Source organism: Microplitis demolitor, chromosome 8, assembly GCF_026212275.2.
Source record: "Microplitis demolitor isolate Queensland-Clemson2020A chromosome 8, iyMicDemo2.1a, whole genome shotgun sequence".
NCBI lineage: Eukaryota > Metazoa > Arthropoda > Insecta > Hymenoptera > Braconidae > Microplitis > Microplitis demolitor.
The window spans coordinates 17,617,885-17,644,638 of NC_068552.1; the positions used below are offsets into that span (position 1 = coordinate 17,617,885).

Consider the following 26,754-nt stretch of genomic DNA (forward strand, 5'->3'; position numbering starts at 1 on the left):
ATTCTTTCTCTCAAATGTTTTCGTATTTTATTTCTGTGAGCGCGTTAATGTTTTCCCAGTGTGCATATACGCGTCTCTTCTGATTGGACTCAACCTTTTACTCAAAAATCAACATCCGAACAAAGAGGGTGTAGGATTTTGATAATAGACCGATTAAGCCCAAGTTAATTCACGTCAGAATAAATAAACTTTGGGTTTGTTGATGCTTCTGATATCCGCTGCATTGACCGGCATGTCGATTTTTAGGATTTATATATTTTTGCGCCCACGTGCTCGATCGTGGGTGTGAGCATCGCAAGACAACCGGGCCTTGATGCTCTTACAACCGAGAGCTTCTATATTCTGTTCTATTGTATGGCTCGAGTATTGTTATATTATTTATTGTGACACGACATTGAATAAAAATAACTCAATATAGACATCTCTGTTTGAAATTGGAGTACTCATATTTACATATTTTTTTTCTTTGCATTCTTTGTTATTGAATTTTTGATGACGCGATGAATCACTTTCTCGCTGAGGCAAGAAAATAATTGTTAATTTGTTGTAAAAAATCAATTGTCTGTTTTCTGCGGAAGTAATAAAAATGCGACACATTCCTGATATTTTATTCGTACGAGCGTATTTTTAAAAATAATTGAGCTGAGTGTGGGTTAATTTGAATAAAATTGACCTTATACAGAGATGGATGACCATGAGATCCAGTCGACAGTGGAATCGATTCTCGGACCCGGGGTAAAGGTCGTCGACTGCGAGAAAAAGTCATCTGTGCAGGAAGAAGAAGTGCTGCTGATAAACGGCGTGCCGATAGCACTGGAGGGTCCCGATGGCATAGCAATTCGCGAGGCAATGCTGACCGGTCAGATACCGCCTTGTGATCTGCTCAATCAGATCCTCGTTAGGGCTGGAATTTTGAGGTAGCAAAAAATAATCTCTTTTATTTTCTAGTCTGTTATTTAAATATTTTTTTTTTGTCTAATTAAAATTGTAAAAGTGCAAACTTTGAGTATTTGAGTTGGGATTATTTTTTACTACCTCATAAATGGTAATAAGAAAAAGCTATAAATAATTTACAAGGGCTCCGGTGCGATTGGAGACGTCGTTGAGTGTAAAGTCAAGCGTGGTGACAAAGGAGGAGGTGACAGTAGCACGAGCGGGCAAGGTTGTAGACGAACGTAGTCGTGAGACCAAGGATAACAACTACTACACATCCTCGACAAGCGAAATCTGGGAGCCCGTCGGAATAATCCACCGGGCGAACAACAAAAATATTAAGCCGTTTGACAGCTCGGACGACTCGAGACCCAATTCTAACGCGAGCTCCGATCAGGGCTACACGACTCACAACAGCAGCACTCATGTGCTCAGAGAACGCGGTGGTGCTGCCGTTGGCTGTCCTATCTGCGAGGACAATGATCCTGATTGTGCGCAGCGCTGCCTCGGCGGACTCGCCGGACTCGGGGCCAAGGTACCGGGAGTGCAAACTACAACATCTGCGGTAAGCAACCCATATATTTAAACATCATCCTATCTCTACTTTTTATGCAACAATCCACCTTCCCGCGTGTCTTGTAATCTAATTACCAGTAATTAGGGCACGGTTAAAGCCCTTCTGTACGTCACTGTGTTCCACACGTTCACCGAACCGCGAACTTTAACTCCCATTTGCTATTTATATACATATACACATACATTTATAAATAAATATTCATATATATGTATATATAAGCACCAAAGTAGGTAAGAGGGTCCCAGTTATTTATTTATGTTTATGTTTTTTATTTTCATTACATTGCCTTCTACGATTTCAAATTTACATTCGCGTACTATTTTTATCCTCCGTCGAGCTTGGCTTGTAATTATACCATTTATTTTTTAAATCGTTTCTTTTGCACTTTCTCACTCTATTAATTCATTTAAATATATAATTTTATTTAATTTATTTCTGAACTGCTTGATCAATTTCTTACACGGAAAATGTTTCATTGTTTCAATTTGTGCAAACTGCTGCAATTTCAACCATGCCTACGTTACCTACGGCTACTAATGGATAAAATATCTATTTTATCTACGAACGGTATTGAATTTGAACGACCGCTGATAAGGTATCTAGTGTTGGTAAAATAGATGCGCGTTTTATCAAGAGTTGGTGAGTGAACTCTTATGATAAAGTAGAATTTTACTAAAGATTTGGTAGATTGCAACGTAACTCTCTAGATAATTAATTTTGTGGTTTCCATTCATCGGGACATAGATGCCTACTTTTACTTGAAACAGTAAATTTGAATGTTGAATTAGCTATTAATTTTTGAAAATCATGTGAAGTGAATTTATGAATCGTATAGAGAAGAAATCACACAAATGACTTTGTCTTATTCTGTATTGAAATTGATGTCAGGATAAAAAAATATTTATGATGCATAAAACTCTGTCATAAGGATATTCCCTGATGACATGTAGAGAAATATGTGGGAAGTCATCTCAGTGAAAGACGAATGTAACGTGTAAAGACACGGTGGCAGATCGCGAATTTCAAAGTGCCAGAAATGCGACAGCAGGAGAGACGTGATCAGCCTACGACGTGCTTCATCATACTGAAATTTCAGTCACCATTCTCCTTCTCCATCCCCGAACTAAACTCGAGGCCGTATGTTACAACCAACACCGACGTTCCGACATTTCCCTTACATCCCTCTGCTTCCACCAAAAATTTTGTCTCCCATGAAATTTATCGCCTGGCAACACATCTTTCACTCTCGTCTCTTACACTTTCAACACCTCTGTCATCCCTTTTTATATTTTCTATTCATCTGAGCCCTATAACCGCAATTTGTCTGTCATGAATTTTATAAAAAAAACCAAACGCTCGGTCCAGGTTGTTTCGAATTGTCATACATATTTAATATCATCGTTACTGAAAATACGGATATTTGTTCGCCAATAATTAAAAATAAATAAGGAACACGCCCGAGCATTTTGGTTTAACCAATAAGATAAATACAAACAGACAAAATAAATTACGCTGTCGTTGGTGAACTATTTTCACAGATGATAGTTATTTTCCATTTATACAAACGAATGCCCACTATGCAGCGTACACCCGACCGAGCACCCGTAGAATTGAGAAACCGATCGATAAATCCAATTAAATTTGGCAACAGTCGCATCATCGAATGAACAAGCGAGATGAGATGAGATGAGATGAGTTGAGTTGACTCGAAATGAGAGACGAGAACAAGGACACCATCAACCTGACACCCAACGAATTGCATTTTATGCATCCAACCCCTCAACTATCACAAACCAACTTACTTTCATACAACATACATATACCATACATTTCAGAATTAACGTTTTTTCCTTCTCTTTCAACCTGTCCTCTACTCACCGCTATCCGCAAAGTTTAACCAGACCCTCGAATTCGCTTCCCAACTTTTTTTCCATTCTCACGTGATGCAAATAAAAACGCAGGGGAAATCTGTTTTACTGCGCTTTCGGTTATTAAACTTATCCACTAACCTACTCTTCGCTCTCCATTTAGATTGTCTCGAAAAAAAAAAAAAAAATATTAAATAAACGCAATCTCATTTCATATAAAAAAAAAAAAAAAAAATATTCTAAATAAATTGCTGCGGAAAAATTTTCAACGAAATGTTTATTATATTTTACTTGAATATCGCCTCTTCTAGTTTATGAATCTATTTATAAAATCAATTGCGCATTGGAGGGCAAGAGCTCAAGAGACTCTACCCGAGTAGACTAGTAACATTCTCCGTTATTCCATTGCACTGATTACATACTCGTACTCCCGTATTACTTGCATTTGTTAATTAAATTTATAATTAAAAACAAAATTAAAAAAAAAAAAAACTCGTGTAAATTTATAAAAGTTGTGATAGTTATTCGTTCCACGGCATAGTCTGGTATCTACACATAAATATCTATCTATATACAGAAGCTATTGTCCAATCGTCTGTTTGCGGTATCGCTGGATCCATCATACGGCGTTGAGCATCGGGATTGCAAATTTTCGTTAAAATCCGCACGCATATCGACGAGCTGGATAACCCTCAACTGACAACCCACGAGTCAGCGACGATCACTCAGGATTGTTGTGTGTCGTCGACAAAGCGTCAACCAGTAACATTTCAGTGCTTGTGTTGTCGTTACATTTCCCGAGCTATAATCGAAATCAAGAGAGAGGGAAAGGTTGATAGAATCAGCAATCCTCATCCTCATCCTCGTCCTCGTTCTCATGGTTGATGGTATATGACATTTATATCTATGCCTATATCTATATAAATACATATGTACATATATATCAGGGCATAGAGGTTCCATATCCATCAATAGACTAGGACAATCAAATTTCATCGGTCCGCATTCGAGTACATTTGATTAAACTAATACGCGATACAAGTGTTGTGGCACGTGTGCGTTATTGACAATAGTCTTGTGGGTTTACTGACAGTTGTGTAATATATATTTATATATACGAGGGACATAAAAAATAGCTATTTATAAAAATGGGACAAGAAAATGAACCGGATGCATTACCGACTGCGTATGGTGTTATGATAGCTGTCATCACGGGTCTGCTTGGTTACGTTTTGTGGGTGAGTTTTTGATAAATTTATTTCTGATCCATGTTCTACTGAATATTAACAACTGCGGGCCATGTAATAGGACGGTTTTATCGTAGCAGAGAGTGGGTTGCTGCAGAGAAAGTAAAGGCATTAACTTCAAGTACATAGACACGTTTATGAGTATATGCTGCCCATGTGCGCGGATCTATTTCTGCCATGGCATCTCTAAAGCTGAACGAGAGAATAAGTAAGATGTCTGGTGTTTTTAGCAGGCGTAATTTTCACTTGACATTAGCTTCTGAAAAACGTCTAGAGGTTTTTTTACTGAACGATTGAATGCGCGGCGAGATTAGCATTAATGGATTATTCATTAGATACTTTTTTGATGATCTGAGTGTTTTAAGTGGAGCCAGTAACTTTGTTATGAGTATGAGGGATATAAGGGAACGCCATCAATAAGTGATATTACAATTTCGTAACAGCAAATTGCTAGGGAATTCAATTGAGAGATTATACATTTCAAGCTGATAGGCTACGGCGAATGAGATATAAAGCAGATTGAATTAATTTAGAGATTGAGATGTGATATAAATGAAACTGGAGTTGCCGAGTGTCGAAGTTGAGGGATAGATTGAGAGTTTGTGAACTCCATAGCATGGCTCAACTCCAACAGCACCGACAGTGATGCTATTTTATAGCCGCCGTCAGTAAGAGATAGGGAATTTTAGTTTCATTGATCACTCAGTCCTCAGGATTAAACATTCTGAGTTATTTGCACCGTGTCCTTTTAATTTCTGTGATCATAAACCATCACCGCAGCTGTTTAGGTATTTTCGATTACATGTTACCATTTGCTTCCAATTTCGGCTGATATAAATGCACAATTTGAATTGCTGTATGTGGAAGAAAAGTACCAATAACAACGATAGCTCATCACCATCCCAAAACTCGTACATCTCCAATTAAATTCTCCAATCAGCAGGCAAACGTTCGATTTAAATCTCGTTTTAACGCTCAAATATCATCGTTATTTATTTATTTTATATTTTTGTTTTCACTTTTCTCTCGTTCCACCGCCAATATATTTCGATCAATAATTTTGTGCATAAAGCAATTAATTCGCGTCACGAATCAACAGCATAAAATGAATGTATATATGCCTGTATATCTATATATATGTGTGATTGGATTTGCTATGGAATTATTAGATTGAATGGATAGGACGCAGTATGAATGTTTACTCATTCATCGCCATCTGATGGGTGTTAAACATGAGCCGACTGTTACTCAAACTAAAAATGCTGGTACTGAACTGGAGTTGGTAACAGTAGATATTTTCGTAAAATTTCTATGTCTACAGAGCAAGTGAGTAAGATTATTTGTCAATATGAAAAATAAATTTAAAAACTGAAAATTTAGTGAATTCGTTGGAATGGAATCTGTGAAAAAGAATGGAAACGTAGACATAGATGCTCGAGGGAGTGCAGAAATAGGTGCAAGGAGTAATAGTAATAGTAAGAGGAATGTCACGATGGGGGTAGAGGTTCCAAGCAGGCGTCTGTAGGTCTTAAGTTTACGAGCGAGTGGCGCGAGATCCAATAGATGAGATTACGGTTTTGCGCTTGAGCTCCAACACCACCCGCCACTTATTCTCTTCTTTTTTCACCTCTTCTGCTCGCTACACAATTCACGGCTCTAGTTTACGAGCCAACTTGGCTTCTGAGGAGAACAAGAAGAACGTAAAGTCGTGAACCAAAATAAAAAAAATATAGAACAAGATATTCCCCGGTCTATTACGGTTTCTCTTTCGCAAAGCCTTGTCGATTTTCGTGAACGTCTAGGTTCTTTCGCTCCCTTTATTTATTTTGTTACAAGTATATCTTAGTTTGTAGCAAGTATTGATTTATTTAAACTCAACATCAAGACATATCTTCGTCTGTATTGTAATTTTCGCGCACATCCTTCTCCAAGACGTCAATTTGATGTTTCAAAAATCTTATCTGCCGTAAAAGTTTACCCCCGATGCTGCAGTTACATTCGTCTACTGGAGAAGATTCTTCTTCACTGCTGTCTTGGCATTTCCTGTGCCCATTTCTTCTTCCACTCTGAATTAAACACTCGAGTTATTAACCATAATACATTAATCAACCAATTAATCAATAAAAAAAAATACATACTTGGTCCATATTCGATTGAGAATTTCGAGGTACAATTTTTTGTATCATGTCACGCAAATCTTGATTCCGCTTAAATTCCTTGAACTTGCGATCTCTCCATCGATCATCTCGGGACTTTTTCAAAAGCTTATTCTTCATTTTCGGCTGGAAAATAATTTACAAAAAAAATTTAATCCAGCTAGATAAATAAATTAGTAACCTACTTGAGTCCACGGAAAATTTCCATTGAGATTCTTGTTAATATTGACGTTATACTGGCTGTCGAAATTATCAGCATCCGCAGCAGATTGTGGAAATAACTGGATTCCATAATCATTCAAATCAAATTCGCTATCCTCAAAAAAACGTCTCCCGTTGTCGTTAAGAGAATTTTTATCACTCAACTGAGCGATGGAATTCAATAAAGGTGCCATCGATGAAATTAGCTGGGCATTCATCGAATCATCGAGGCAATAAACTGCGTAGAAAATATTCATAACTATTTTATTCACTTATTATTGAATTGAAAAAAAAAAAAAAAATAATAAAAATATTATCTATTAATATCAGTTCTATTTAAATGAAATATCTGTTCACTCACCGTGCCCCGAAATTGATAGAAGTGCACCGAACAATAATAATTGTAGAATCGAAACCATTCGGATCCGTATTTACAAGCAATAATAGAGTGAAATTCAAAACCACATACAATACCAATTAAAACCTTTACTTTCGCTCATGTATGGAGAGAAACTATCGAATCTAAAGTTTGCATCAACGTAATTACCGTCTATCTGGCCACTGGTAACCATCAACTATCATCCATAAACCAAAAAGAGCTCGGTGTTTAAATAATACTCTCACAATACAATCTATTGTTTATATATAACTTTAAACAACAGTTACCGCATTCATATATAGAGTAAATTTGTGAAAACATTTTTAACCATGTTGTTATTTCATTTTTTACGTTCACGTCTTGGTTATGCTCACAAACACTATTATCACAATCTGCCGCAGCAGAGTATATATAAACCGTGGATAAATGAATTTTTCCGGTTATTTTATAACAAGGCGACTATTTAATTGGGAAATATATCCGATGCTATCCGTAGCTAGGCTACCACTGTAAAAATCTTTACCCGTTTTTTTTCTTCGTTATTAAAACAATATTCAGTTATTGCTCTGCATATTTTATTGCTGGAATATAGAAGCTCAATAATTTTATCCTGTAATAGGATACCGGTAGCTCGCATTAATACATTACTAACGCACACATCTATTGAGCACATTAGAGTATGTTTAATGTACGTAATGTGTATTATAACAGCGGAAAGAGTAAATATATTAATTACCAGCTTCATTATTCCACAGTAAATAGTCATGTTCCCAAAAGTAAATACTCACTATTTGATATAATGTTATTATGTAAAAAGCTCTAGTGAATTATACATAATATATTTGATATTAGTCATTAATTATAGACACTGACTATTTTAATTATTTAAAACAAAAGTTTAATTTTGATTTTTGAATTTTGCTAAAGTAAATTAACGTTAGTTAATTTTTGTGATATGCAGTGTTGTAAATTTTGGTCACGATGAAATTATTGTAATTAGCTCACATTCGAGAGTCTGTAAAATCGTTTGAAAACTGAAGAGTGTAGTGGTTGGTAACGAGAAAGAGAGAGAGAGATGGAGGTAGAGGGCGACGTCCCCTTTCACACAGAACTCGAGTTCAATTGGGTACCCACATTTACACCTACCAGCTACCAGTGCTTTCCAAACTCCGAAACTTTTGTTGGTATTCCCATTAAAAGTTTCATTGAACAGACCTGACCCGTAATATCATGGCCTTATGCCATTCTCTACTCAGCAAATTGCAAATCCACCGTTTTATCACTTGGACCAACGATTTTACTTGTTTGGGCCAATACTTATTGTCAAATGGCTATTTATATTTAAAAGTAATTTGAGTATGATTTGCGATTTAGCATAAATATGAGCTGATTGATGTGCGGTTTAGTTTTTTGCAGTTGGTTATTTTTACGTACATCAAAAACGAAGCCTGTGTTACTTCCGCTTTGAAAACAGGCGATTATAGAAAGGACACTATAAATCTGATGCATAGAATCTTTATTTTTGGTCCGAAAAAAACCGGTCGGACTCGACAAAAATGCAGATCTGTTAGAAATTTAGTGACGTTAAAGATACGTTGAAAGTTTATGGGAGAGCTTTTTAGATTTTTATTTAATAACATAGAGTGAAAAATTAAATCGAACTAGAAATATTTTATGGTTTGAGGATTTTTAAATATTTATTTTTATTTTCGTTAAATAAATGGAAATGGTGAACCAATTGACATTGTCAGGTAAATTTTTTGACAGCCGTAGTCTATAATTTTAACGTGAATTGAATACATTGATGTTCCTTTGTAATTTTACCGTTCAATTGTTTTTTATTGGTGTAAAACGATGCGATAAAGTTCCATGTGCTAACGAATTTACTGTCACTTAGCCAATTTTAGTTAAACTGCGAAATAAAAAAATTTTACTACATTGTCCATCTCTATAAGAACAAATAAAATACAACTTATTATCAAAAAATATTAATAATTTTTGTTATCAAAATAAATTTTTATCATTGTAATTCAGATCCCTTATCAGGGTTCTCAAAAATTTTCAATTATACATCGCTAACTTAAAATTAAAAATTTAAAAAAATATATTTTAATGTCATCAGTTGAAATTTTAATTTATCTCAATTTAATTTATTTCTCAATTATTTTAGTATAGAAACTGAAACCCACGAACTACAAAAACGAGCCGTTAATTCATCAGCGCGACAACCAGATCAAGTATTTCTTTGTGAATCTATTAATAAAGTTATTCAGAAGCTGTTTTAGATTCAAAAATTGAATTCATTTCAGTGGTAAATTTTAGCATCTCAAAGTACTTGATCGGAATTCCTTTTGTTCTGACTCAAAAAAAATTACTTTTATCTCTCACATGTCCTCGTTCTTCACGAACTAACTCGTTTCCCTCTTATAGATCTTGTAGAATGTGAATATAATAGTCATCTAAAGCTTTTTTTATTCCCTTGGATCTTTAATTCATGGACTTCTTCTAACGTGGCCTACTTTGAACCTTAAATGTACTATCTATTTTATTTATAACAGTCTTTACATTTCCTAATTATATTTAAATTAACACTAGTATAGATTTGACAAAATAGATTTTTTTCAAGTTCAAATTTAGCGCCTGTAACTCCCTCCCAAATTTGGTAGTGCGCTAAACCCACACTAGGGCGCGTATGAGTCCTGTCGCTACTCGTGGCCAGACACTTGCTCTAGAGGTTACAAGAAACGTAAAGCTTAAGTTTAATTTTCTTACAATTTAATTTATCAGATCTTTTTGAAAAAAATGCAACAGATCAATGGTAACTTTATATTCTGAATAATTCATTACTATATTTTCCAATCAAATAAGTGCGGTGATAGGTCGCAAACTTATTGCCCAATAAACACTTTCTTATTTTCTATTAACCACAACAATGGATCGTATAGATAACGTTCAATTTTAAGTTTTAATAACTCGATACTCTTAAAAGGACACTAATTACTTTACAAATCGTCGGTCGATGTTGACATGAATAATTAAAAAAATTATTAGTTGGGTTGCATGGGTAATAAAATGATAAATTATTAACCATAAACCTTGACAATTAACCTCTGTACAATATATATGTACATACTTATTTATTTATGTGCGTTAATAGTGTTTGATTAAAAAGTTTAAACATTAAAGTATGCGAATTATACAACTTAGAAGCATTTACGCTCAATGATCAGAATAATTCGGTTAATTGGAAGATTTTAATTGAACGTTAAATTTATTCCTATCCGTGAAGCTCAACAAATAGTTATTAAATTTTATATTTGTATTAAATATTTTTCTTTTTGATAAAATTTTATTTGTATTCATTATAAAAAAAAATCGGCTACTGCTGTTCTAAAAATATCAATTAAATTTATTATTTCTGCTGCGATGAATATCAATTTATTTTATTATTTCAATAAATAACATTTTATTTAAATGTTCCGACTCGTCAATAACTGTTTGATGTTGTCGGCAAATAAAAATGTTTATCTTCATTTACTTGATGTTAAATTCTGTGTTTTATTAAGTTAATTACGGAAATTGAAAAAAAAATATTTACAAACAAATGTCCAACTAATTTTTTTTTCCGGTTCTTTTTTTTTTTTTTTTTTTTTTTTTTTCATAAAAAATATTAATAAATTTAATATTGTATTAAACACTCGAATATTAAAATTTAAAAATATTTTCCAAGTGTTTTTATGCTTGTAAATAGCATTAAAATTTTCGAAATAGTTCAAAGAAGAAATTAAATTTTTTCAAAGCAACTAATTCAAGCAATTTTGAGAAAAAAAAAAATGACCATCTAAAAAAGGCGGCGTCTCGCTCATTACGCGACCGACGTAGAGTTAATGAGATTTAATATTTACATTCACAGAATCAACAAATGTTACTAAAATATTTAAAAAAATTTCTCTTAATTTCATAAAATCGTAAAACATATATTTAATTCGAAAGATTAAAAATTTTTTACTTCGCACTTGTAATTATTTTTGAATATAAACGCGAACTGAAAGCTTTTTTCAAATATTTGACTACTTCTTTAATAAATTATCTTCCATTTTACATTTTATACATCAACTAAACTCGCATCTATTTTAAGAAACAATAATGATAATTCTTGATATAAATCCATTTCATTCCAAAAACAAGTAACACACGAAATAAATTTAAATTTTCGCTTTGCATCGTCAATCACTTTAACAAGTTATAGATGTAGAAAATAAATTTAACATTTTCTCATTTCTTTCATTGGCAATTCCGTTTTATGCACAATTTTTATACTGTTTGAAGTTGTATGTTTTTATATATATTTGATTTACGCAGAATGTAAAAAAAATATTTTCTCATAGAACATAAAAACGTAATGTTTAATTTATTTTTTAGTAAACATAAAAAATAATTAAATAAAAATAATGTTATTAAATAGTTCCATCGAGTTTGCCATGGCTGACGTAATTATAAGGCAAGTAATCGAGAAATATATAAAATTACGATAAGAGTAATAATGCTAACAGTTATTACGATGTCTGAAGTTAGTAATAAAATACCTCCGATAAAACTTGACCGTGTCGTTTGAATTTAGTGTAATTATAATTATTAAATTGATAAAAAAAAAAAAAAAAAAAAAAAAAAAAAGAGTAATCATCTTTACGAAATTATCAGTAAATTAAAATCTTGTGAATAATTCCAGGGAAGCAAATAAAAATTTTTTCATTAATAATTTTAGACACCATGTAAAAAAAATTTTTTTTTTTTTACTGTGTGCTTATCACGAGCCCTTCCCGACTGCTTTAATATCCTATTTCAGCTTTTTCACGTACGCTGAAAAATAAAAAACAAGATAGTAAAAAGCTTACTATATATGAGTAAAAAATACGAGCGATATTGCGATGCTCAAAGAAAATAGAAAATGTTGCAGCAGGTACTTGCAGTATCAGGAGCTGGAGCAGCAACAGTAGTAGTAGAAGTAGTAGTAGTAGTAGTAGTAGTAATAGTGGTAGATAGAGTCAGTATAAAGAGTCATACGCTTTAGCAGCAGCACTATATACCGTCAGCGGTCACAGTTAGAGGCTAAGACCTGGATTACGTCTGCTCTGAATAGGAAATTAAGTATTTGCTCTCTGCAACATCAAAATGTCTGAGGATTAACGAACCGCATTAACTTGAATCTTTTAAGCTTTCTTCATATCCTTTATGAACAAATATTTTCCGTTCATAAAAACTTATTTTTTTATTCATCCATTTTATTATTTTCTCTCCATAAATAACGAAAAAATTAAAGAAAAAAAAAACATAATGTAGTGGAGTATTACGGAAATCCTGATTACTCTATTAACATGCCTATAAATTTATAAAACTCATTGCGTCAGTGACTGCATAAATTTTTGTGTAAATAAAACCGGTGTTTTATTTAAAAAAATATTTATTAAGTTAATCAATAATTAAATAAATCAGTAATTTATTACAGACTACTATTTAAATATCGTACCACATCTGAATTTAATTATAATAATTATCTTGATCCTTGTTTTCATAATTATCTGGGTCGGAGGACTTAGCGACACGAGTTTGACCGATAATTGTTTTGGTATTCATTAAATGAATATTTCTCAACGGACTTGTCTCAGTCTCTTTCTCCGTCTCATTATCTTTCTCTTCCTCTAGTGGTTCTGGTAATTCATTTGGAATAATTCCAAGTCGTTGTTTTAAATTAATGGGTAATTTTAACGTCCAAAAACTCGGACCGATAATAAAAATTGGTGATAATGTTCTTGTTCTCGTGTTCCGCAATTCCAATGTCAGATTATCTGTTCGATTATGAGCTCTTCTTAATCTAGAATCTTTCTTAGAGTTATCAGCAACCTCATTAGTCAGCACTCTGGCAGCCTCAGTGGGTCCACTGGTAATTTGCGGAGCCGATAGTCCAGAACCAGAATTATCAATAGACATTGGAAGAAAACGATTGGATGATATTTCCCTGAGGAATTGCTCTGGTGGCGAGGATACGCTCATACCCCACCGATCGCTTGAAAAATTATTCGCTGGTTCGAATAACTTTTCATCTTTATTCACTATTTCTTCTTCTTCTTCTTCTTCTTCTTTATCAACTTCTTTGCTTTCGTATTTTCTTCCTTCTTCTCCTTCTGCCTCCCCACGATTTATTTTAAAATTTTTTTCAAGCCCCACGCCTTTACGGTCTTTAAATTTACTTTCGTCTCCATCATCGGCCCTCGATATTGCCATCAAAAAATCCACCGGGGGATTTTTCATACTCATGCCCCACCGACCACTTTGGTACTCAATTCTTTCATCTTGGGTTAACCCATTGGCTTGAGAAGTTCCTGACTTAGAAGAAGAATTATCGAATTTCTCAAAGTCTAATTTCTTGCTTAAAGTTCGTCGTGCCTCTGTCGAGTATTTACCCGCACCTCCAACCCCACTCCCACTTCCACCCTTTACCTTCTTATCCTTTGCAAGTGTATTTGAAGAAAAATCTATTTCCGATAAATTCACTTCCCCTTTTACACTTGATTCATTTTTATCAACATAAGTTAAATTTTTCATTTTTTCTTTACTATTTTCCTCAACATTTTTCCACTTTTCTAATCGTTTTTTAGTCAACTCTTGCATTTCTTCATCCCACTCATCTTTTTTATTTTCTTCCTCATTACTCTGTAGCTTTATTTCCCTCTCCCACACTGGGGGTGGCCTAAAAATTAACCCAATTAATTTATCTGTCGACTTTCCCAACCCCCAAACTTACTTAGTGCCGTCGTCTTGCTCCAGCGGTTTCAATGTGTAATTTTTCAGCCAGTCAATATGGTTTTTAAATTTTGAATTGGCCAAATTTCTCCTCAACTGTCTCGACTCGATAAATTCTGTAATAATTATATAATTAATTAAAATTTTAATTACCTCGATATCGAATGCCCACTCTAATTATTCAGACGTTTAATTTACTCAATATTTGAGCAGGTTTAATTGATAAAAAAGACTAGTCCCTAGTGAGTATTTTACAGCTGAGTAAACGACTTCTTATTGAGTGGGTCGTGATCTCTCTCGTCTGAAGAATACGTGAGCTCCTGACTCCAGTAGAATAAGAAAATTTAATGTCAGACAAAAAACCCAAGTGAAAGGTAAACGGTAATCAATTGTATCAATAGATCAGTGACTCATAAACGACCTTTGAAATTTTCACTAAAGACAATTTTATAATTTATTAATTATAACTATGCACCAATAAATGTAAAATCAAAACATTTCAATTTCCGAGTCGGTATTAATCAGTTCAATCGGAAACTATTACGCAAAATTTAATCGTTACACTGTGAAAAATTTCCAACAAATTTTACTATGGGTGCATTGTAACACCGGACCATACGAAAACTGGTACAAAATTTACAAGTGTCCCATAGTAAACGGTATGCGCAGACGACACAATTGGGACCTATGCGCATACGTTTACTATGGGACACTTGTAAATTTTGTATCAGTTTTCTTATGGTCCGGGGTTACAATGCACCCATAGTAAAATTTAATGGGAATTTTTCACAGTGTACCAATAAAATCGTGAATTTATGATAAAAGCTTCATAATCATAATCAGGCATAGATCTCACAGTCGCAAATAACTCACCAGCGCTCACTTGAGCTCGTCATACATTTTTTATATTCTTCCGCTCTCGTCTACACGTCTCGGTTCAAAACTGATGCATGTATACATATACATTGCACTATTTTCCACTTGTCTTCGCAGCATTTAATAATTTTATGTTCGCACGCTCTTGCATGTTAATTTATTACTACGTTTTCATGTCCTCCAAAACTGTACTTATATTTTGCCTATTTACTATTTCCTTTTCCTTCTTCTTTGTTCTATTAGAACTACAACAATGACAACGACAAAATATTTTTTTGTTGTAACGAGAAAAAAAGTTAAAAGTTGTATTTACTCTGGGGTTTCGTTATTTTAAGCGACTCAAGGGGTATGAATAAAATTATCCTGTGTATCGTGAAATCAATATCCTACTACAGCTTTACGTCAATGTCTTACGTCGTCTTATACACATCAAGTATCACAAAAAGTTGTTCCACTATGTTTATTTTTAAAAGGGATACTTTATTGCGAGCATGTACAAGTTTAAGCTGTTGTTATGATGATGGCTACATTTATATTTTTATTTTATGGTAGTCCATATTTTAAGATGGTCATTGAATAAATATATTTATGAAAAACAAGTCATAAATAAATTTAATAAATTTGAGGATAAAGTACTTATCAATAATTCTGTATTACGAAATCCATTTCCGTGATATTTTATTCTATTAATTTTTCATTTTATAAATATTTCATTAATATATTAATATTTTATTCTAAGGAGTCATAAGAATATATAAAGGATATTCGAGTAAAATTACCAAATTCTCATTTTACGGTTTACAGATCTAGTAAATTCTTTAGTATATAAAATGATCACTCCGAAAATTCAAGTAATTTTTTTTATTTTATTTTAGATTTTTTTTAATCAACGTCTTGATTAAAATGAAATAAAAATTTTAAAAAATTTCATTACAAATATTTATTGCCAGTAAAATCATTCACATAAAAAATTAATTAAATTTTTCAAAATCATTAACTCACGTCTGATTCAACTAAAAAAAAAATTTTAGAATGACCATTTGACCTCATCAGTGTAAAAAAAAAAATTTTTACATGAATAATTTTATTTGCTCAAAAATCGAGAATGTTCATTTTGCCTCAAATGTACAATTCGCTCAACTAAAAAATTGAAAATTTATATAAATTAACAAGATTGTCATTTTTTAAAATATTTTTTTATTTTGCCTGACACAAAGTTTATTTAATTTCATTTTGTCCAAAGCTCCCAAATTTCACACACAAATATTTGAATTTAAAAAGAATAAATCACATCATCCGATTACAAAGTGATGCATAATCTAACTAATTTATTAAAATATGAGCGCGAATGTGTAAATGGCATTGAAATAATCAGCTTACCGGGTAAATCCTCCGAATAGGGAGCCGAAGTTGTTAACAAAAGGACGTCAAAAGTGATGAGTGCGGTAATCCATGCGCGATAACTGTGTCTTGCATTCATCTTGATCACCAGAGTAGAGTGCAGTCCGTAGTATACACATATTTATTAACTTATACTATACATTATAGTTATATATATATATATATATATATATATATATATATATATGTATGCATGTATGGATTATATTGAAAGCAAGTGGGAGAGTTTATAGTGTAATCAAAAGCACGAGCCACGATCTATGTTAATATCTTGACTGTAGACGTACCGAGATACCATTTCGATCATGACAATTTATAAATTTTAACTGCCAGTAAAAAAACTTTTATATTATGTTTTTAATTAATAAACAGCAGTTATATTTTTTAACGACATAAAGTAAATAAATAAACAACTTTGTTGAGAAAATAAATATATATTTATTATTATATTATGAGTTATTAATTTTTAAGAGATATATTGAAACTAAATCGTCCTGAATTTATATCATTTTTATTTATCTTAAAAAAAAAAGTTATATATTTTATATTTTTTACGCCCGATAAAAGTTTAAATAAATATTTTTATGTTTCGAATTTATATTTTGAATGAACGATTATTTTTATTTTTTTTTTTTTTAACGGTAGAGTTAAATTTAGTGAGCTGACGAGGAAACGCGTCAACGAGAATCGATAGTTCGATATGAAAAAATAGTCAATAAAAATTTTTAAACTTCGTGACTGATAAATTACGCGTTTTTATTTGGAGCGCGAAAAATAAAAAAAAATGTATATTTCGTATAATTCAGTAGTAAAAATTGAGTTGACATAAAAAATGCAGGAGATATTGGATGTAGTATTGATTTTTTTTACTAAAACGGAAGACCATTTCGGTGTAAGAATAAGTTTCATGTAAGAAAAGTTTGAAGGCGATTCTCAATTGGACCATGATTCCATACACTTTGAAACTCAATCTTCTTGGCGCGCTCCACTTGAGATTTATGTTCGTGAGAGCATATCGAGGACTTTTGATATTTGACAAAGACGTGTCGTCTTGCTATTGTCCTCTGACACTGTATACTACAACATCTTTCGGATCCGATGAAATTCTTTACTGAAGAATTTACAATTTGCGATCTACGGAGACATAGAGATCTAATTTAAAACAATACGCCAAATTATACCATTGTCATGTGAACCAATTTCGTTTTATAAATAAATAAAAACACAAATTTATTTTTTTTTTCAAACGTCGCAGAACTCAAATATCAAAAATATAAAAACTATATGTATATATATGATAATATAAATTTTTGAGTCATGCGTATCGAAAAATATTTGTATGAAAAAGTCATTATTAGACTTTTCACTCCATTTACATACTCAAGAAATAAACCAAACTTTTCATATTAAAAAAAAAAAAAATGGTCGAATTCGAGCGTCCGAAAAAAAAAAAAAATTCTGACAGAAGTAAATTGTGCGCATGAGTCTGCTGGCTATATCTAAATAAATTAAAAAAATTAATCTCATATATTTAAAATTCTTATTTATAATTCGTCCATTATCCCTTCGCATAATTAACATAATGCATAAATCTATCGAGGGAGAAGGCAAAGGATTATAATAAAAAAAGTACAGGAGTAAAAAAAAAATTATGAACCTTCAGAACTTTAGTAGTATAGTAATTAGCATACTGGTAACGTCATGTTGGCTAAAAGGTTTGCTTATAAAATTTTCGCGTAGTTAATATGTATGATAAATATTAAGTATAAATTATTTTAAGCAGCCGGCATTTTTTAATTATTACTGACGATCAATTAAATTATGTTTTTATCGACTATCGCGGTAATGCCACCGTGCATTTGGATCGATGTCATATATATACTAGAAATAATTTATTGATGATAAAAACTTGAAATTAATCTTGATAACTTAATTTATATTTCGATTGACATAAAATATTTGATTGTTACAGAATGTAAAATATATTCGATGAAAATCAATTAAAATGTCATTTATATTAATAGTGTGTGGTTTTTGGTTTCGACATTCATGTTAATTTCCTTTGTGCGCAAGCTCTTGTCGAAAAATTGAAAAACTATCAATATTCATTTGACGATATTCGTTATAAAAATAAAACAGCTAACTCATCAAATGCAATTATTATAAAATAACAATGAGTTTGTATAAAAAAAACGCAAACCAAATTTACCCATACCTATATATATTGATATAGTTTGATGAATAGTAAAGATAAGCGTGACAGTTTGATCGAATTGTTCTTCCATTATTTATTGTCCTTCTGACCGGTCTAAAATTCAAAAGCTATGATTCATTGCATATTCATATGTGTGTGCATGATTTAGCATAAAAAATAGTTTCAGGTATAGGTAAAATTAAAAAAGTAAATTAGTTATTTATAAAAGCCGGATCCAACATGACTGACATTACATATTAGACATTAATAATAAATTTTCCAATTATGACCGACGCCGTTATTCCCGAGTCCATTTGAACCGACCAACAATACACTGATCGATACCCATAGACAGTTCGCATTCCTTTTTCAACGTCCAATTTATTTTTCATCTCTCAGCACTAAATCCTTCTATCGACCAGCAACTCGCTGACAATCGCGTATCAAAACATCACGAACTTTATGACTACTTTATAATCGTACATTTTTATACTCAACATAAGAAGATTATTACCATTTCTATAGTTTTCTTCCCTACCTATTTTCATTTACTGATTCAACAATAGCTGAAACAATATAGCCCGAAAAATATAAAATATATGTCATCATAAAACTGCACATTCAAACCTATTCTTGTCTCGATAAAAAATTCTTTACATCATTACTTTTTTAAATCCTTGTAAAATTTATCACTAATTAAATTTTGCCTTTAATATTTCCGTTACAACAGTATTAATAAAAGTAACTTCCAACTTTCCAAATCCGAAGAAATTTTAGTGTCACGTGGGCTTGATAATTCCAAAATTGGCTAACTTTATAAATATATATATATATATATATATATATATATATATATATATATATATATATATATATATATATATGACTCATTTAAGCGTACGTACTAGCATTCTGCCAAAAAATGTCGTCTAAGAAATTCCATTGAAAATACAAAGAAGCGTTCTTCTACCTAATATACCAAAGATCTCCAAACATCCACCGGACACTTTAATTTTGATCAGGATCAACTGTTTTTTAAATTTTTTTTACGAAAGCTTGTGGATCAATTTCCATAAATAACTCACCAAATTTACTCTAAAATACAATTTTATTTACAAATTGTTAAGAATAGAAAAGAAATCTTTATATTTTTGAATTGCTACAGGCAAATATTTAAATAATAATGTAGCATTAAATTTAAAAAATCGAAGTTAAACTTCTTGAAGTACAACAAGACATACAATTTAAAGTTGTATTGGATAAAAATTTTCCGTAATTTCGTTCAACAAAGTCTCATATTTCTTGTCCTTATATAAATAGAAAAAAATAGTTGACAATTATATAGACAGATTTGAAAAGTTGAAAAGTATAAGTCTTTAAATCTCAATGTATATGTCTGTTCATTTAGCTTTCGGCGATGTTTCAGGGAAGCGTATCGAGGTATAACCACACCTCGGGCAATGGCATAAATCTCTTGAACGTAGCGTACATAATGCCTCACATAATACCCCTTGTGTTTACACTCACGTGTATGTACGTGTAGTTTCATCCAAGTGCGCGAGTATGTGGGTGGTTGGACGTACAGGTAGATGCTTGTGTGTTGACTTGTCCCCAGTGCTCACTCGCTGGGAACTCTAGAACGTTAACGTGGCCCCTGCTGTCTGGTTTATTAGCTCGCTGCTGCGTACGTTGTACGGGAAAATTATTGCCCATGTTCGATTTTGAAATTAACTGAGATTGCTAAAGACCCAGTCCATACAGTCCACGAGCATTTATAATTATAAATTATTGTTCGAATAAAATTAATGACCCTTTTTATTTATATTTTCATTTATTTTTTGTTACAGCCGACAATATTTGGTACCGTAGCATCAGACCTTAATCCTAAGGATGGCAACAGTCGAAGGGTAAGTAGCTTTTTTTAAATAATGGCTCAAAAATTCTTTAATAAACCCTAGACTTATGATAAAATAAAAAAAAATGTATATTTATATACATTAATTATTTGACGAGACATTTGAAATATTAAAAGTCATATAATAGGTTCATGCACGGAATAAATTTGTCTCAAGCGAGTAATGAGTAAAAATCGTCGCCAAGTTTACTTCTCTCGAGTCTGTGCTATAACACGCGTTGATACGCGCTCCTGGTTACTCTGAAGGTTAGGATAATTAAAAGTTATAGCCATATCAAGTACCCGAGTTTTCACCGTGTGATGATGATTTTTTTTTTTTTTTTTCACATTTATTATTTTTAATTTTGCCCTAATTGTCAAGAATTTTTAATTTTAATTAAATTTACAAGCATACTTTTTTTCTATGTACGCAAAAAAAAAATTTTGTTTAATTTGCGAAATACTAAATTATTACTCGACTACATACTCGGCTATTAATTATTTCATAATTATTATAATTACCGAGGGGACGAACTATGAATGTATAGTTTTAATTAGAGAGGAAAATAAAAAAAAAATAAGTTTGAATTATTTTCAAAGGTAAAGTTGTGTAGCGGTAATTTTTCGATGGTCGTTATCGGTTGTCATCTGGGTATTGATAGACAGGGAGAAAAGACCGAGTGAGTGAGAGGTAGCAAGCGACGATGTCGAAATTAACGATCGTCGAGTAGACCGTGTGCGATGGGTAGTTTGTAACAATTAGTAGATGAGATAATGCAACGGCTGTCTCTTCTGGTATCTATCGGCCGACCGAATACTCGATACACTTGCACTCCTGCTATATCGTTGGCATCGATACCAAGTCCACGATCCATCGATTTCGTGATATGGCCCTTGAGAACTATCGTTCCCAATTCTCGGTTCACCCAAGCATCCTCTGGATCTCTCAAGTACTCTTGATGTCTATATAGTATCAATAGTCCTTAATGTCCGTACACGTCTATTAGTCTTGTAATTACACAAAAAATTTACCGATACAATAACCAACTAGTTCAATAAAAACAACTTTCTGTTTTATTTCGTCTGCATATGGAGTTAAGAGGCTGACAAAATGATCCGGTTCAAAATTTAGTCTACGAATTTTTGAAAAAATATTTTTACGGATTTGGATTTATTTAATTATTTTATTTCGTTGAATTTAAAAGCAATTGTTCTAGAGAATTCCCACAAGATTAATGGCAGGGATAGTGGTAATAAACATCTTTATTATCCAACTAAAAGAGATGCAGTGTCTAGCTTAGGGCAACGTAAATGGAGATAATAAATCGCGTAGAATCACAACTAAATTTTAAGTCTATTCTATTGTATTTAAACCATTTATCCCAAAAATGTGAAGAAAATTCTTCATTGCTTTACATTGGAAGAAAATTTCAATTACATAACCCACAATTTTTTTTTTTATCTGTAATTAAATTACATGAATAAAATGGAGCTGTTGAAACCACTTACAACAGAGAACCTGTTAAATGTATCACAAACACGTAATTTTACAAACGATTGCGTCGAGTACAAGGGCAGTATAACAAATAGCCCGAAAACATTATCAGGTATGCGGTCGAAACGTAACGAGCATTGAGTTTAGTGCACCGACGCTACCAATAGAGGTCAGTGCGTCCACGGCGCGCCATTAGTCGCGTCACCGTCGGGCATTAGAGTAGAGCGTAACCTATTGTCGTTGGCGTAAATCCGTCCGACAGTTTGTTCCTACTTAATTGCCTCATCAGACATGAGATAATCCAGAGAGGACAACGTTCAATGACGATGGGGACTACGACGGTGATGACGATCACGATAATAATGATACGGGCAAGAAGATAACCAAAGATGATGGCTTATAGACGTATATTGTGAGTCATTACTCAGCCTGATAACAGATTAGGATTAAGCTCTGCAGTATGTTTGTCTCAATCTTAAACTTTGATCCCTATTTATCTTGCGAGTAATGAAACAATAGCGTCTCCCTTTGTCACTTTCAGGAGCTATGTTTTGCGCTAATGCATTGTTCGCACTAATTACGCACATCTATTAATACTTTTAGTGTTTATATTTATACAAACTGTTTGTTTAGGAAAATTCCTGGGCATTGAGTTGATTCGCCCCCAAGCGATAAATTAATTGAATGTCGTTAAATTACAAGAGCAAGTACAAATGCTGTTAGATAACCAGAGGAGTATTAAATCCTCGGGTGGTCGCGTGGTGGCTTCTTAAACTTCTTATTACTTTGTTTCTCTTTTTGTCTAAGAAGGAAAATCTTCTTTGGGTCTTTCTCTCCTACTGGCACGTCATCATGAAAAGATGAAAATGTTAAACGATAAATTAAAGAGGCTCACGAAAAGCCGAGGAAAATGAGGGCGAAACTTTGGTCTTTGCCCGGTGGCGAAAACAACACAACTACATTTACACTTGCTGTTTAAGTTACTTTTTACCAAAAACTTTTTTATTTTCTCTTTACTTTATCCCTTGAGCACTGTAGTAGTCTACTTTCTCTTTTCCATTTATGAAAACTTGTAATTACAGCACTAAATTTGCATACATGTATTTAGGAACTCTTTGTGTCTGAGTGCTCAACACATTAGTTCAAGGATTTTTACCATCAAGATTTAAATTTTGCTAAATTGTTTAAGGGATTCAAAAAGGCGTTTAAACTTTTTCTTATTAAATTGAAATGTTGTGGATAACTTTGTAATTTGTATTTACTTAGAACATTTCGATACTCATTATCGCTTTTTGTCGATGATAATATATGTATATATATATATATATTTTTTTTTTTTTCGAGTTTTCGATTTTCTTGGATATACTTCACGCCAAGGAGAAAAAAGTAAAGAGACGTAACAGCTGCCGCTGCCAGGCAATTTCCCTCGACGAGTACCTCCGTGACTTCCTACTACTATTTAATACATATATGTATGTATATATATTCTTTCTTGTCATATTATGACAAAGAGCTCGATGCTATCGGTAAATTCTTACCAAACTTTTTTGCAATTCATAATATTTTTTACTGACACTAAAAGTTCACATAATATCACTTAATTATTATTTTATAATAATAAGTACTCATATTTTTCAAATCTAAGCTACTCATATATTTTAGGACGAATATATTATCGGGAATTCAATAAACCCAGTGGATGTTTGACCGACGTAATTTTAAACTGGAATAATTTGTCAGTCAATTAACCCGCGGAAAAAATCTATTTATTTTTTTATGGTATTTAGTTGGGGTGTTTTACAAAAAATATATGTATGTATTTACAACCTATGAATATACAGTGAAAAAAAGAGAAAAAAAACTATTGAATAATATTAGCTATTATTACCGTGTAATTTATTAAGTCGCGGGGAAATTTGTTGAACTCTCCCGTCGTTTCGCGCGAAGATTTATTGAGCAATATGTCCTGGCGTGTATAATAACTCCACTTTTATGTTAGTTTATTTATTTATTTATTTGTAACTGCTAGCAATGTTAAGTTGAGCTCATGACTATGACTCACGTCTCGTCCTAATGCGAATAAAATTACCATTTGAATGCCAGTTGATAGCACAATCCACATTATTTCACCCCACGGTAATTGAGAACTGATGGTTTATTTACTTCCGTTTGTTTATCGCATCGTTTTTATTTACAAAAGACACTATTTTGTTTTTTCTCCATTTTCGTACAAACTGAAAATTTACTCGACTTATTTTATTTACAAAAAAAAAATCACACCCGATTATTTTAAAAAATAAATAACTTTATCTGCAGTCTGGAAATTTTATCTCTCTATTTAAAATAAATATTGAATATATTTTTTTGTAATGAAATAAATGAAAGGTATTCAGGCAGTCAAAATATTTTTTTTTTTTTTTTCAAGTTAGATTTTTTTATTCGCTTTCACAGTTCAAAAAATTAATCCATGGTAAAATAAAAAGCTCTTTCTAAATTTGAATTAAAAAAAATTAAATTTACCAACTGACATAATAATTTTTTAAATTTTAAAAATACTGAAAATTGAATTTTTATTTTTTTACTTTTTTTTTTTCATTATGAAAAATTTTACTACACAAAAAAAATTGACCTCAAATTATAAAATATAAAATTTTTGGAAGTGGCGCAGAATCGAAATTTCGCGCGCGACCTCTTAAATTTATTTATATCAGCTCTGAAAAGTGAGATCGAAAAACAAAAAAAAATTTTCGAGCGATTCATATGTATTTAGCATAAATGAGCATGATAATAAATAATACACCACAGAGTAAGTCATGAAGCATAGTTTAAAAAAGTTTGGAGTTAACAGAGCGCAGGTGATGGTTGTAGCAAGTGCGTTTAGCCGGTGATTGTGATGCTGATGCTGATGTTGATGCTGATGATGATGATGAGGATGATGATGATACAGTTAGGTCGGGGGTGTGCACGTGTGTAGCTGGTCGTAGCCAGTGGGTACCGGCATTTAGCTGCGGGCATCAAGGTAATTTGTCATCTGTAGTGAAACCGACGTGGGGCAGCGATCTGCTCGTTTGATGGGCCTAGATTAATTAGCTTAGCTTCGAGAGAGTTTGATGATGCAGACTACCAACAATTTCACGAGTTTGGGTGCCTGGTGCACGATACTCCCGTGTTACACGTGAATTCCCAAGCTTATATTATATATCCATACATTAACTTATGCAAGCATGTAATCCGATTAATCCACATTTAAGTGAGTTTATAAAATAAAAATCTTCAGTGTTTACAGCGGTGTGTAGTATCCAGACACTAACAGAAATAAAAATAACAAAAAGTATACTTTAATCTGTTAGTTTGCAATTCCGATTTCTTTTAACACAAAATAACGTGCATACATATGTTGAAATAAAAAAAATGTTTTAACAAAAAAATATATAAATGAAATACATTTCGCAGAGGCTTTAGTGCTTGACGAAGTGGAAGATACGTTGCAATGTTCACCACCATTTTCTCCCTTTGTTTTATTTTTCTACCAATTTCCACTTTACTCTGCTCTACTCTACTCCACTCCACTCCACTCTGCTCTACTCTATTCCACACAACACCAGATACAGCAATTCACCAGTTGGCAATCGTCGAATTTCAAGAACGATTTTGGCTTTGTTCTATCCAACAGCTGTAATAGATCTGAACGATATTCCACAATCCGAAATACACACACATACACACACACACACACGCTGAATATCAGAGAGAGCTACTGATTAAACACAATCTAATTTTATCCTCTTAAACTACACTATTGTGTACTCGTTTTCTCTGTTTTAATTCCGCGACAAATACTAATACTTTGTCTGCATTACGTAGTTACGTAATTTTTAATCTCACCTTGGAATAAAATGTCAGAAGACTGAAATAGACTAGAGTGAAATAGAGAGCTATTGATACGGAATTTTCGACAAAATGAATGGTTTTAAAATAACAAGTAAAGTTGACGGAATTAAAATAGTTTTTAACGGCATTGACTTTGAGCTTTTTCTGTTAGAAACAAGTTACAAGATAGTTGTAAGACCTGGGGTTGGATTTCTTTGTCAACAAAGTTGGATTAGACCGAAAGGAGAAAATGGGTTATTTATTATTAAAATAAATTTTGTGACAAAGTAAAAAGCCGGGATATTTCGAGAGTTTTTCCAACAGCTTTTACCGTTTGATCATGTATATCTTAACGTTAAACCAAGGGATTACGGGGTTTTAAATATTACCTTATAATTTAACTCTCTGCTCGTGAATATTCAAATATATTCAGGCATTTAGTAAAATATTAATGTCTAGTTTGAATAAAAGAGAAATAAAAATTAAATAAATGGTAAGCTTTTAGATTCATTTAAACGATCAGTTTAAAATCGTCTGATAAATTATTTTTAAGTAATTTAGTTGGAAAATAGAGAATAGGGAATAGAAAATAAATGGTTTTATTTATTTTATTTTTCCGATAGTTAAAACATCGGATCTGATTTTCAAAAAGTTATGCGTTAACTTTTAACTTTCGAGCTTCAACTTGCGGTGGGATAACGCATGGGTGAGTATTGGAGGATGCAAATTGAAAACCAATACCTCGAGTCCTCTGTGTGGTAGAGGCTGCATGAAAGGCTCAAGTTATCGCGTGAAATCGTCAAGAAGACGTGCGATTTGACTACAAGAGCGCAAGTAAAATAATATATATACATGTACATGT

The 26,754-nt window shown here is 32.4% G+C and overlaps 1 protein-coding gene across 1 annotated transcript in view; it reads left to right on the forward strand.

Annotated features, from left to right (window-relative positions):
* The window catches only part of LOC103578377 (uncharacterized), a 158,142-nt gene that overhangs the window by 54,397 nt on the left and 76,991 nt on the right, over positions 1–26,754 (forward strand). Inside the window, exon 4 of the mRNA XM_053741581.1 lies at positions 20,481–20,540. Coding sequence (XP_053597556.1) covers positions 20,481–20,540 — 60 coding nt within the window. The remainder of the gene's footprint in view (positions 1–20,480; positions 20,541–26,754) is intronic.